The 14,305-nt window shown below is 54.2% G+C and overlaps 1 protein-coding gene across 1 annotated transcript; it reads right to left on the bottom strand.

Annotated features, from left to right (window-relative positions):
- Nucleotides 1-10,962: 10,962 nt before the first annotated feature.
- N657DRAFT_655042 (uncharacterized protein) lies at nucleotides 10,963-13,791 on the bottom strand (the record flags this gene model as incomplete). The annotated part of the gene is made up of 2 exons (XM_062794553.1): nucleotides 10,963-11,327; nucleotides 11,409-13,791. 2 exons carry the CDS (start codon nucleotides 13,789-13,791, stop codon nucleotides 10,963-10,965), a joined length of 2,748 nt encoding a protein of 915 aa, XP_062648606.1.
- Between the last annotated feature and the right edge of the window lie 514 nt (nucleotides 13,792-14,305).

The raw sequence follows: 14,305 nt of genomic DNA, 5'->3' as shown, positions 1-14,305 counted from the left end.
TTCGGGGATTTGGGGTGGGATTTGTAGGACAAGACTCAATTCCACGCGGCACCCAGGCCAACTGGTCATGAGCAGGGGGAGCCAATACTACCCACCAGGTGGAGTCACGAAGGACTCGGAAACGTCTCCCGAGGTCTGAAATTGCCACTTGACATCTCTTTCTCGGCGACATATTTCTGCCAGCAGCAACTTTACTCTCGGAGCCGGAGACGGCGGGAACGGACAGAAACACTAACCGTCAATCAAAGCTTAAGGCAAACAGACCAGCAGACAGTGATACTGAACCAGGACGGATCAAGAGAGCAACGTCCCTAATGCCGGTATGTCTGATCCCGGGGTTGGCAACCAAAGCAATGAACGGCTGGGGGGCGAGGACTGCTTGGACGTAGAGTGGCCAGGGGCGAAAGTAGAGTGACAATCACCCGGCCGGCTTGTTGTCTGATATAGATACCAACCAGGATGCCCTTTTTGATGCGAGACACTCGTCCAGAACACACTAAGCAAAGCCCACGTCCCCTTATCACAGCGAAAAAGAATGGCAAGTCGACGAGTGTGGTGGGACAGAGAGGGTGGGACAACCGCCGCCATGGAGGAGGGTGGCAGGTTGCAAGGGGGGGCAAGAAATAAAGAGGCCAATGACGATCATTCTGAGAGCCAGGTAACATGACAATTGCCCAACTAGGGATGGCCACCCGGTGCCAGCCACTGAAAGGCAGAACGCTCCAGAGCAACTCATCTGCCAGAGGTCCCAGCGACAAGGGGCGGTGTAGAAGCCCACACACACCGCAGCCCTTGTCCCTTGGCAGGTCTTCCCGAAGAGTGGTTCCCCAAGTCCCGCGACATCCCCAATTCAAGCATCATCCCGTGCGTCGTCCAAGTGAGATCGCTTGAGAGCTCCTGGCAACAGGGACAGGTTTTTGGATATCATTCAATTGCTCCCAACCTGCACTCTGAAGCTTCCGGACGACATGCCCACTTGGGAACCGTTTTGCCGCCTTTTGCTCTGATCCGAGAGATGAGACGGCGAAACTCGAGAGGTCATGCTTTTGACAACATTTCTGCTGTGGACGTGCAGTACAACAAACTGTGATTTGCCAGCGGCTCCACCAAAACGCGTTGCAAACCAGGCTAGGACTGCGCACAGTGCGCTAGAATTTCGCCTTCCAGTTCTGCAATCTCCACTCGCTGGACGCGACATGACTCTCCGCCGACACCTGTGTGTCAAGCCCGAGCACTCGAGGAAACAGTGGGAATGGCGATGCCCCGTCGCACAACTGTCGTCAACGCGGCCACATTGACTCTCAACTCCTGTGCGAATAATTGCGCAGACAGAGGTTTGGTCAGGTGAACTTGATCGCTGTTCCAACGACTCCTTGTCGCCAAGAGCTTGAACAAGCGGTGGGGGGAAGCGCGTGGGGTGGGTCGCCGTTGAGAGCAGGTGGCCACCGACTGGGTGGCCAGAATCAAAAGCAACAAGTCTGTCCGGGTTCTTTGGCTTGCGACAGCGCGATTGGACGAGCAAGCGTGTGTGTACTGTGGTACGTGCTCCGCACCTACCGGTAGGTCCACCGCCAGCTTGGCTGAGTGTTCCTTCGGAGGTCGAAGCGTTTTCCGGCTCGTCGACTTGCGCGACAAAGCGACAGCGCGAGCATGGAAGTGGCTCGTTGGGCGCTACATCAGAGCGAGCCATAAAAGGGTCTGTATGGGCTCATTGTCAGGGCAAGCAGTGTCCCTCTCAAGAGCGGAAGCGCGCTTCGCTCACCGGCACTGCCCCCTGTCGCAGGTTACCGAAGCCCTGGCTGCTGGTGAAACAGTTTGCCCCCTTGCAATCCCAGGGTGCATCTCCCCAGTCAAGGATGCGGCAGCGGCATGCAGTTTTCTGGAACAACTGCGAAGCCAGGCCTGGTTGTCCAACAAGGGAAATCGCAAAAGCGGGAGCCAGGGGCCTTTTTTTGTTCGTGGCCTCCACGATGTAGCTGTCCTACTCCCAAGATAAACTTATCCCGAGCAAGCCGTACGAGCACGGATGTATTTGAATGGACTCATTGCCAATCGGCTTGCCTCGTCAACGGTACTACCGCGCCAAGCAGGCCGCTTTGAGAAGACCAAGTAAAGACGGAGCGACGGCGGGCGAACGGAATTTATTCGCATGAAAAACAACGAGTGAAAATGGCACTCACCGAGTCATGACCGGGCTCTTCCTTAAAATGGCGAGACGCCTGCCGGTGTTGAGCCATTGTCATTAAGCCCATAGAGAATGTCGATAGCTGTCTGCGCTGTAGCTGCCTCTGTTCCTTTTCTTCTCCTTTTTTTTTTTTTACCAGTCAGTCGGCAAACTCTTGGGTAGGGGCAAAACGTAAACGGTAAGGAATGATGCCTTGGTCGGCTGGGGACCTGGGGTGTTTTGTCTTGTGGACAGCGAACCGCGGCATTGAAGGATGCGCCCGCAGTAGATCACACCCAAGGTGACCAGGCAAACCAGGTTCACAGCCGAAACCCCGTGTGCTCCCGCCGCCACAGCAGCCAAGCGTGGTGCAGAGGCGCGATAGAGTCGCTTGACTCCATGCGACGCATCCCGATGCATGCATCAGACGGATGCGAATCGTCGATAACAACAGGCGACTTACAGATGAAGGGCATTCAGGGCTCTGACGGGGACAACCGCTGGTTCCTTCTCCACAAATCGCCAGGTGTCTCCTCAATGCCGGTTTCGAGTGTTTGATCGCGGCGGACGGGTAGACGCGCGTAGGGAGCCTGCAAGAATACCGGGACAAATCGTCAGCGCCGCGAAAACAAAACCAGAAGTACAGACGACAAGATCCGAAATAATAAACCCGCGACGCAGTACCGCATCAGCAAGGTAGCATGCTGAATTGCGCGGTGTTATGCGAGGACTAGGGTGGAACACTGCCGAGATTGGAACGGGATCAAGCTGGCTGTGGCACCCAGACCCTGGCATCATTTCCGAGGTGCCTTAAGCTGATTTGCTAGCGCCATGCACTGTGATAGGAACCCGACGGGAATTGGAAGAGCGGAAAACGGCCGCACATACCTATTGGGTTCGAAAATGGAAATGCTCGAAGAAGCGCGCCTAATGAGCGTTGCGTGGCGCAAAGAGTTAGACACAAGCCGACAGCATGGGTTGACGGAAGATGTTGAAGATGGCTAGTGACCGGGTTGACGGATGGATTGGGCAACAGGTGAAGGGCACGCCAGGTGCAGGTCGCTGACCAGCGTACCTTTGCGTTGCAATTTTGTCGATTGACGACTCTTGTAGCTTGTGCCTGGCGAGTATTCCTTCTCGGCAACCAGCCCTTTGAATTTGCAGGATCGATGACGGATAACAGCGCGAGCTATGAGAGGGTCGAGAGTACAAATACACGTATGCCGGTTGTAGGTCGGGAAAGCGGAGAAAGCGTCGGGAGATTCAACAGCAGGCCGTGTTACAGGAACCGCGCAATTGTTGGTGGTCGACTGCTTCGGTTCGTGGTCGATAATGTTCAACGCGATCTCGACGCGGCGTCGGGGTGAACAAAAAAAGTGACAGTCGATGAATTGCAGGAAACGAGACAGCTAGTATCGTGGGTAGGAAGGTCAGCGATATGAACGACCACTATGAGACGTACGCAAGGCTGACACGAAAGATCGCGCAGGTCCTCGCAACGGATATCGCGTTCTAATGTTGTCTGACTGAGAGGCTGTTGGAGGTCTCGTAGTTTTCGAAGACTGCGATATCCAGACCAGTTCGGATCGAAGGAGCCTGGTCATGCGACAGGCAGGGGTGCCGGGATGAGCTGCGGGAAGGCACTGACCGGGAGTTACACGACAGTGTGTAGAATCAGCACATGGAAGGCCCCAGATGACGGCGATGACCCTCGTCAGGGCATGCGAAAAGAGGGAAAAGAAAAGAGAGAGGGCTCCTAGGCAGGCGTGCTACTTTTTAAGCGTTCCACTCGTATAGTTTGATTTGCAGGATTCTTTTCACATCACATTTTGAGGACAGGGATTTTTAAAGTGGGAGCCACCAGTTCGCGCGGGACGCCATCCGGGCTAGGGTCTTGGAGATGAAGCCCCACATAGGCAAGAGCCAGAGCTATGGGTTCTAAAGTCTGCATTCTGCGATGGTCATCAATGTCGTCGCTTATTGAAATCGATACACCCAGGTGTCCAAGACAGGCGGTGCTCCAAGTTGGAGATCCTTCCTTTTAACCCGCCTTGACATACGTTGGCCCTGTATTATTCCTCCTCGTAACGACAACGAGAAGACGAAACGATCGGGCTGCCACAGCCGTAACGTGTGCTGATCGCGAGCACCCTGCCCCGGCGATTGGCAGCTTGGAACAAAGTTTGACAACACCCGACCTCGGCTGGTGGTTGAATGTTTGCTTCTGTGCAGGTTTACCGCTGTAGCAAGCAATCTTTACGGGAAAGCCGCGAGGCCTCCTCAGTTTATAAACTGATGAGCAAGACATTTTGAGGAAGCTCCCGTCACTACGCGTGGCTATCATATCTGGTCTGCAGGGGAGTCAGGGACATGTGGGGGCGGGTTCCAAGACACGCGGGTGCAAGCATCATCACGTGAATTCCAAGCTGATGAACCTGGCATCTTGGGGGCTCTCGTGGTGAGAGTGACAGGCCCCATGAACAATCCTAGCAAGGCAAGGGCGTTCCAGAGTCTTGGAGCTCGAGGCCCACAGAAACACCAACCGACCCAGGTCGACTGTACAGGAAAACACTGTAGTTCCGTAAGCATGGGGGCAACTGCCGTGGGCCGTCAGCATGCCGGCGCCGATACGAGATGGAACAATGGGATGGTGCCCGGCCCCGGCCGAATCTCTGGCCATCAGCAGTCAGTCAATGGCTCGGCCTAAGACGGCGGGGGACGAACGGTGAGCTCAATGAATGTTCCAGGTCGACTCTTGAGCGATTGATACCTACTTGGTGGTCCTCCAGTTTCATTTTGCATTCCCACTCTTTTTTTTTCGAAACATGGAGAAAGGGGTTCGGAGCGGCGCCCGGCAGGCTGCAAAGACCAGGCGAGCTGCAAAGACCAGGCGAGCTGCAAAAGACCAGGCGAGCTGCAAAGACCAGGCGAGCCAGGCAAGTAATTGATGGCTGGCTGGGTAGCGTCACAGAATGAGTGCTTCAAGCTCTCCTGGGAATCAAATTGCCCATTTGCTTGTCCCTTGTTGGAGGTACACCGGGTCACATCGGCCAGCTGTCTCTCAATAAAGGCGCGCTCACGAGATGCAATGATGAAATGGCGGAATGGATCGCTTCGGTCTGCATAAAACGCACTCAGTCTCAGGTTATTCATAAGAATTCAGATCATCTCCGATGCAGCTTGATTCGTCAGTGCATCGCGCCTGCCCGAAACTCGACAAGAACCGGAAAGCGGTCTGCAGTGGTGCTGCATCCCGAGTCGGCCAATGAAACCTTGCCCGGCTTTGAAGTCGCGACTTCTTATCTTTGACCGAAACAACACTTGTCACAACCGCCGACCAAACCTCCTTCCAAGGCCCATTTACGATTTTCGGACGATTCACACTAATGTCGGCATCATTTTTCTCGGTTGCGACGCAGCGCAGAGATGTCACGTTGGTCTGGCCCCAGAGCACCCCACGGTAAGATACTGTTCTGGGTTGACTTATTACCGTCGGCACTTGGCAACCGCAGCCCAGCTGCCAACCGAGATCCGGAGAACTGGTCCAGTCATGTCAAAGGAAGCTGAGCAGCTCTCACTCGCCATGCATGCAGCAGGGGTGACGCGAATGGCAGCCTTTCACTTCTGCCCCCATCACGCCGCGCCAAATTTGCAGTTCTCAACCCACGGGTTTTAAGGCACCGTGGAAGTTGCTCACCCCTCACAATCAGGTCTGGGCCAGATACTGAGGCCGCAGTTTTGAGAACGCGGAGAAGTCTGGAAGCTTCTCCCTACCTCCTCCCGTCCGTCGTTGGTTCAAAAAGCACTAAGGTACTCTGTATGGAGGACAGTTACAAGAAATTTCAGGTAACCGTACCGACCGACGATCGTCGTTCTGGTCCGAAACCGAGCTCGGCTGCCCACCTCTATTAAAGCTGCTCCGAGCTCTGATATCGGGATCGGGACAGACACCGCACCATTCCATTTTTATCAACACAAGCTCGCCGACTCGGAAGGCTGGCTGCCCAGTGTGCTGCAATGACATCGTTGCGATGCCTGGTAGTCAGCGCTTTGGAAAGGTGCTCTCACCGGAATGAATTCCCGATGAGAACATCAGATGCCCTCTCTCTCAGACAGCTCATCAGAGCTTCAGGACATGGAAGGTGTCAACTGACGGCATCACCGCTCGGTATTGTCATCGCGGCCCGCCCTCATTTCATGGTTTGAGTCATCACCGTCAGTGCATCTGTATCGTGTCATCAACCGAGGAGACACGTGTAGGCACAGACAAAATTGCCCTCTCAATGACAACGAAGACTGAGTGATGAAAATAACTATTTGCTCGTATTCTGGATAATCACACGAGAACAACATGCCAGGTACGTGTTGCCCAGGAAGTTGGGGATGATTAGGGGTAGACCTTGTATGCTTACGCGCGCTCTTCAAGTTCGTCCGGGCCGATCAAATCAAGTCATTTCTTGAGTCTTTTATTACGGAACCGACGAGGTCGCATCACCCCTGCCAAGAATGGTGTTCGCTGAGATGTGTAAACGTCGACAAAAGATCAGAAAATAGAGTGACTCGGTGGCTTGAAATGGTGTGTATCCCTGGTGTTCGTGGACGCCAACCTTCATGGATTCCCCAATTTTTCACCCCCTTCCCAGCCTTACGGGAAGACCAGGGCACCTGAACGGCCTGGTTGCTCCTTGGTGCTTGTTCCAGGATGATAAGCATACAGGGCAGTGAAGAAAGCTGCACAGGGAAGCTTCCCTGGCTTGTGTTGCATTACGGTCCCACCGGCCTTGCCGAAATTGGGGAAGCTCAGGGGGGAGCTAGGGGGGGCTGAAGGAATGTCCCCATGCGCGGGGAGCGTGTAACTTGTGGAACGTTGATTGCCAAGACGACACGCCAACAACGTCGAGTCAACCATCTCGGATTCTTTCGAATGAGTAGACAGTGCTCCTCTGCTGGCTATAAATACAGCTCGGAGAAATGCTCCAGCTTTTGGGCTGTCTTGAGCAATGGCCCGTTGCCACCGAACGGATCAAACAAATACAAAAAATTGAGAGGTATGGCGGATCTCGGCTATCCAAGGATCTCTGCGATCCTTTCGATCGACCGTGAGGCCAGGCCGAGTCAGTTGACTGCAGGCCTCAGACGACGGGACTGACGTAAAGCTCAGGATCAAGCAGCGCCTAGTATTGACAGGACACCGATAAGACATAATCATAGACCCAGACGGCAACGATCTGGGCTGTGTTTCAAGACAAACAACATCCAAGCTGTGTCTGGAACGTTGGGTCTTCACCAAAATAAACCGACAGCATTGCCATGACTCGTCGAAGGAAAAAAAGGTGAAGACCAGGCTTCGGCTTTGAAACATGGCATGACCGCGCCCACGGGGCCTGTGGTGGTTTACTGGTGTACTGTGTAGGTGCCCCGTCCTTCAATCCAGAAACATCAGTGTGTCTCAGACAATAGCGTCTGGGAAATGATGATCCGTTCAACCCGGCCCACACCCCTCTTTCGTCATCGGTATTACCGAGAGGACTTGTGACTCGTTATTGGTGGCCGGATGGCCGATCAAAAACCGACGGAGGCTACTGTGGTCGCGTACATAAAGAAAACCCCCTAGTCAAGTACTCGTGGGGCACAACACATTGACGCGTTTTGACCAATCAGCTGAACACACCGAAACTCCACTTTGACAGCCTCTTCCAAAGCATCTCTTGTTTTCAACAACTCACAACAGCACGATGGCAGAGCCATAGGGATCCAGCGGCACTAAACAGCTTACTATCGAGGAACGCCAACGAGTTCGGGTTTTATATTTCGTGCTAGTAAAGGCCAAGCAGAAATCCACAGTATTACTGGCTATGCCAAAGCCTATATTCGGGGTTAGCGTGGTACTCCGTATGGAGATTTTTATTACCCATCATATCATAGTAGTTCCCTTGATCGAATGGTGCTTACTGTAATCTGTACACAACTGGCAGTTCATGACGACGAACTTGCGCGGCGGTCAAGGTGTGAGCAGTTACCTGGTAAGGCAGTTCATTGTAAGGTGGTTGCCTTACTAATATGATGGATGTGCGATTCTCTTTCGGTCTGAGTCCAAGCGGCGTCTCTGTCCGGTACTAATTCGTGCTATTTTCGGCAACTGATCACAAGGGGAATGTTACGGACGAAAGCGAAACGAACTTTACGTGACATGCCTCAAACCAGATGACTCGTCAGGAATATCCAACTTTCTCATAACTTGTTGTCCAACTAACGTCTGGAAAGGGCGATGTTTACGCGTTACAATATCTCCCCCAGTCAGGCCAATCTTACCCTTCTCCTTTTAGTTGCTCGGGCAGTGGGTGTGTGTGAGTACTGAACCCTGAAATTCCTCCGCTGCTTACGGATATAACAAAATCTTGAGCAAGCAATAAGGATGTGGAATTCACAAACTTGGCTTCCGGAAGCTGATGAATATCGGCGATGGCATAGCAGGACGCTCACTCCCCTTGCCACCTGGAGTGGTCATCATTTTGTTGCTCCTTCCTGAAGATGGGATGGAACGCAGTGGGACATGTCACCATCGAGACACCAAGCCTGTCCGTGGGTTCAAGCTTTATGTATACTTTGTACAAGTACGCCAACTGCAACATTCCTCTTTCTGGTCTATCTACCTTACATGTATATACGATCGTGCCCTCTCCTGGCTTACTGTTACGGTATGTGAAGACATGTAACTGGTGCCTCCGTACAAATCCTGGTAGCTGCGCCGCTAACTGACAGGGCCGCCGACGTGATATCCGCGTACTTCTAAGGTGATGATACCATGCCTTTTGGCCCATGAGTTCGTCCCGTTTACTGTAAGCCCTTGTGAAGGAAGGTGTACAAGACATTGGGTCTCTCGGCTGCCAGAAGATGACAAGGGTAAGGTACTGTCGATGGCATTGGATCCTTCACTGGTACGCATCATGCAACGGTCAGGGGCAGGCGCGGTCGCGGCCACACTTCCTTGCCGCAAGGGAACATGCGCCCAGCCTTGTCCAACGGTTGGGTGTGCCTGCTTCACTTATTCACCTCGGTGAGTGTTGACCAGGGGCTGGGGTCGTCCTACCCCTGGAACCCCCGTTGTTATGTGCCTTGCCCTGCTGTCGGCAAGCCTTCGCTTGGGACCGCGGTGTTATGGCACAAGACGCGACATCTTGATATCAACTACATCTTCCCCATATGCATTAGGCATATCAAAACCGCTTGGCGATTCTAGGAATGGACAGAGGAGGAACGTTCTCATATCACGGCATGCCATATAACAAGATTTAGCTAACCAGGTCGGTAGTGTAGCGGGAAACTGGAGTTTTGTCGGAAGAAGCTCCCTAGTACATATCCTCGCATGCATCTCGTTCAGCATGCCAATATCTTCAAACCCTTGGCTCCCTGACAGAGCAAAGTTTGCGTCTGGAGGTATTGAAGTAGCTCGCGGACGTTGTACGCAGCTTCCTGGAAACACTGTGATCGAGTCTGAGCCAGCTAACATCCGGCAGGGAATTACATGCGCCTGATATTCCCGGCAGGCATGTGAAAACCCCGGGCCAGCTAACACTGCCGGACAAGTTCCGCTTCCAAGGCTTCAGTCTCCAAACGCCGAACTGGAAAGTCAAAACAGTATTTTAGTAGCTAGACATTGTTTGGCGTTCTCCCCGAGTATGATGCTAAATCTAAGAGAAGATGTGAGGAAACAAGTCATGAACCGGGAACTTCTTCTGTTTACAAAGCACGCAAGATGCAGGGCGGAGGGCTCGTACCTGTGTACTCTGGCCGCATTTTCCGTGGAAGAGCTACCTGCTCATTACTTAGTACGACTGACTACCAGTGGGAGATGTTCCGGTTGATGGACAAGTTCAACCATGCCACTGGCGCATCTCGATTGCGTTGAGGAGTCCTTCTACCTCCTCAGCTCCAACAAACAGTGGCGATGAAGATACAGCTGGGCAGTGAGAGCTCGTGATTATATAGCACGTATATAACCATCACATATGTAGGATTTAGAGTTGTATCAAGCGGCGATTGTTCCTGGAGACATCCACACATATGGGGGGCCACTTACGTGCCTACCCTTGCTTGTCTTGAGGCTGTGTTGTTCTTGTTCGATGCTAGGCTATTCTTGGGCTTGACCATGCAGGATAAGGGTACTATGACGGAGCCGGAAGGACCTAGTAATGAATCCAAGAAACAATCGCCAAGCTGCTGATAATAATATAACATGGAGGATGTCTGATAAGTTTGTTTAGGTCGGTTGGGATGACAATGACCAAATCCTCTTCTCATCACTGAAAGCAGCATATTCTCGCACCTCTCACCCCAGCCCACAGTGCCGGTAGAAATTCTCGCCATTGTTGCAACTCAACTCGTACGTAGCTAAGATTGCCCCAGAGCATGCAAGTCCCAAGTAAGTAGTCCTCAACACCAACATAAGACAGGGAAAGGAGTCGGGATCGAGGAACGAGCAGACTACCACATCAACGACAAAACCATAGCATCGTCGGTATGAGCCATAACGTTCACTTATAAACCAATTTCCTTGCAGGACTCTGTCCCAGCAGCACCAAATCTCCTTTTCAACTCCTCCTAATCCAGGCATCCAAAAGCGAACATATCCAGCAAAACGCCGCCCAGAGTATCAGGATTAGATCCGTCATACATGATTGCTTTTTCGAAATTCCGCTCGAGACCCAGAACTCATCACCCAAAGCTGCTGAGCAAGAGAAGAGAGCCCAATCATGACATCGTGTCTCATACCCGTCGTATAGATCCGTAACCCCCCTTTACTCCCGGTGCGACCTGTGATGGCCCCCGTGGCGCCTTGCTTCATGCCCATCATCACCCTCAGCATCCGACTCGTGCTTATGGCGGCGATGCTTCTCCCTATCCTTGTCCTTGTCCTTTTCCCTCTCCCTCTCCCTCTCCCTCTCCCTTTCCCTTTCCCGCTCTCTCCCCCAATCCCTATCCCTATTCCTATTATCCCTGTCCCCAGGCTCTTGCTTTTCGAAGGTGTCATCCTCCTCCCTATCTCGTAACCGATGCTGGCGATGCCGCCGCGTCTTCTCGTCGTTGCCGTCCTCAACAAGGTGATGGTCACGGTCGTCGGCATCATGCTCGACCTCGTCACGCATCTCACGCTTTCGGCGCTCTGCACAGATTATGCCATGTTAGCACCCCGATATTGCCCATCCCACTCACAAGCTCTTAAATATAGCAGGGTAGAACCTACCTCTCAAAGTCGCCGTGGCTGCCGCATACGCCTGAATCTCCTCTTTGCTCAGCACCCTCAGCACAATGACAAAATCGTCCCGGACCTCAAACCGCTCCTTGCCGATCTTGAGCGCCTCTGGGTTGACCATCTTACGGCTGATCTTGGTCCACCGCGCGCCGGGCGGCACCGTCGCCGCCTTGGTCTTGTCGTCCTTGTGCGGGGCCACGCCCTCGCGCACAGGATTCGGCTCCTCAGGGAACTGCGGCCGCGGCGGCTTGAGGATGCCCTTGATGGGTTTCTTCTCGACGGGCCCCGCCTGCTCCTTGGGCGGCGGGACCACCCGGACTTGCCTCTCGTCCCGCGGCAGAGGCGCAAGGTCGCGGCCGTTGTTGTTGTTGTTGTCGTCATCAACCTTGCGTACGACGGCCGAGGCATCGGGATCCGTCTCGGGCTTCTTCTCCACAGGTGATGGTTTGCGTTCCGGAGAGGGTTCACCCTTAGCCTGGGGTGCGTCTGGGGCGGTGCGGCCTTCCTTGTCATCGGTGCTATCACGCTCGATCTGCCGTGGATTCTCCTTGGCCTTGAGCTCCGCTAGCCGCGCCTTCATCTCGGCGAGAGCGGCAGTGTCGTTGGGGTCGAACGAGGAAGCTCGAAGACGCCGGCGAGACTTTGTCTTTCCTTCATCCATGGACGACGAGTGATCACGAGACGAAGCAGCAGCAGCGTCACGCTTCTCTCTGGACTGTTGGGCTTCGCCTTCGGTCACCTTCTCGTCCCGTCGTTTCTCGCGATCCCTTGGATGCTCAACAATTTCAAAGTCTTCGTCGTCAAGCAAGGGCTCCTTTTTTGCTGGTCTTGATCGAGCGTCAACCTCCGCGTGCTTGAAAGTTTCAACCTCTTGATCTCTAAATTTTCTTGATGGGGACGGGTCTTTGACTTTGTCTTTATCGTCCCTGCCTCTCGCTGCAGACTTGAGGCCGATAGAGGCGGCGGCAAGTCCAAGACCAGCTGCGACTTTGTCCCTGACTTTCCCACTGTTCCTCCTGTTGTTGTTGTGTTCATCATCGTCAGATCGCCGGTCTTCCCTGTCGCGCCTGACTTCTTGTTTATCCACCACGTATTCGTGCTCACGGTGCCTTGTATGATCCCGGTCATCGTATTCGTGTCGAATTATCTCGAGGTCATCATCTGACCGCCTCAGCGGCTCGCGGGTGTCAAAGTGTCTCGGGGGCTCACGACGCTCGCGACGTTCCTCCCAATACCACTTCTCAGAGGGTCTGTGATGCTCGTCATGATCTTTGGGGTCAACTAGGATACCAAAACCGCGAGCGGTGACGCGGTCATCCTGAAACAAGTCATGATCGCGGTGGCGGATATCGTCATAATAGTAATCCTCGTGATGGCTGGGCCGACCAAGATTGTCCTGAATCATCGACAGCGGGCGCGGGCCGCCGCGATGTTCTTGCCTGGGACTTCCTGGGGTTTCAAGGAGACCCGAACGGCGCACGTCGGGGACCAGAGGGGTAGTTGGTGGCAGCGGCATGCGAGAGCCGGCGCCATCATAGATGCCACCAGCCGTCGTCCAGCCCACCTTGTCCAAACCCCGTGTTGTTGGCGGCGGACCACGCGCCCGTCTGTCGGCCTGGTCGAGGGGACGGGCCAGATCTGTGCTGATGCTGACGGTTGGGCGGTAGTATCGATCGAGGCTCTCACGACGAGTTCTGTGGCGCTGATCGTCGTGGTCCAGGTCGTATCTCGCAAGGTCGCTGGGTTTTGTGTACTCGTACCCGTCATCTTCAAAGTCAAGCGTGTGACTACGATGATTCGACCCGGCGTAGAGCGGCCCGGAGCGGGCAGGACGATAGTGTTCGGCGCCACGATTGCTCAATCTGTCATGGTGAGTCCTATTTTTCAGACGCCGGTATTCGTCCTCGTCCATGGCGACGCTCGTGGGCACGTGACCGGCAGCTCTGCCGCGAGGGATGGAGGAGGCGGGCTCGGCATAGTATTGTCCCTCGTCGCTCGATCGGTACGGGTCACGCGATGGGCTGTCCGATCGCGGGGCGGGCGGGTGGTGCTTCGTAGTGACGATGATTGGCCGCTTGTGGTTTTGGTCGTGGATGCGGTGAACTCGAGGGCCCTCGTTGACGCTGGTGCTCCTCCCGAGCGGTTCCTTTTTTACGGCATATGTGGTTGCGCTGAGGGGGACCGTACTCGTGCGGTACTCTTCTTGCCGGGGCAGCGCCCCGTGGTGGGAGGCCGACATGGTATGGAGGTCTCCGCTGTAGAGCGAGCTGTAGCCGCCCCCGGTGACGGGCATGGAGGAGCGGGCTGGGTTGTAGAGGGGAGGCGATCGCCTCCCCGCAGAGTCCATGTATCGATACCGGGAAGGGTCGGCCATGGTTGCGGCGGGATCCCACCGGGCCGTAGAAAGGGTACGGATGGGCAACTTGTCTCTCCGTGTGTGTCTGACGAGGTTTGTCCCGAGGATCTCGAGTCACCGCTGTGACGAGTCAATGTCGGGGAAGCTGTGAGAAAAAGAGCGGTGACTGTACACGTGGAGCGGTGGTTTTTGGGGAGGGAAAGGGTGGCAGTTAAGTGATTGTGTGTGTGCGTCTTGCTGCTTGTTCGGGGCGCAGTGGGAGGAGCTCTTGTCCGTGGTGTGTGTGTGCGAGAGTAAAGGTGGGGTTCAAGGGCCGGATGGAAGATCAGCCGCTGCACTTCTAATCCGGATGATACCTTAGTTACATCTGTACTATGTTAAGGTACGAGATATGGAGAACTCGAGCAGCTTTTTCAACATGAAGGGATTGGAGTAATAGGTTTTTGACAACTGGAGATGTAAGGTGTCCGGTCATGTGCCGCCGCGGGGTTGCCGATGGCGCCCTGATTTTTTGGCTTTGGAGGGGTACTAT

The sequence above is a fragment of the Parathielavia appendiculata genome (assembly GCF_033297405.1).
Source record: "Parathielavia appendiculata strain CBS 731.68 unplaced genomic scaffold N657scaffold_4, whole genome shotgun sequence".
In the NCBI taxonomy this organism is placed as follows: domain Eukaryota; kingdom Fungi; phylum Ascomycota; class Sordariomycetes; order Sordariales; family Chaetomiaceae; genus Parathielavia; species Parathielavia appendiculata.
Note: the sequence above shows the minus strand (reverse complement) of the source record. Positions and strands in the feature narration are given on the sequence as shown.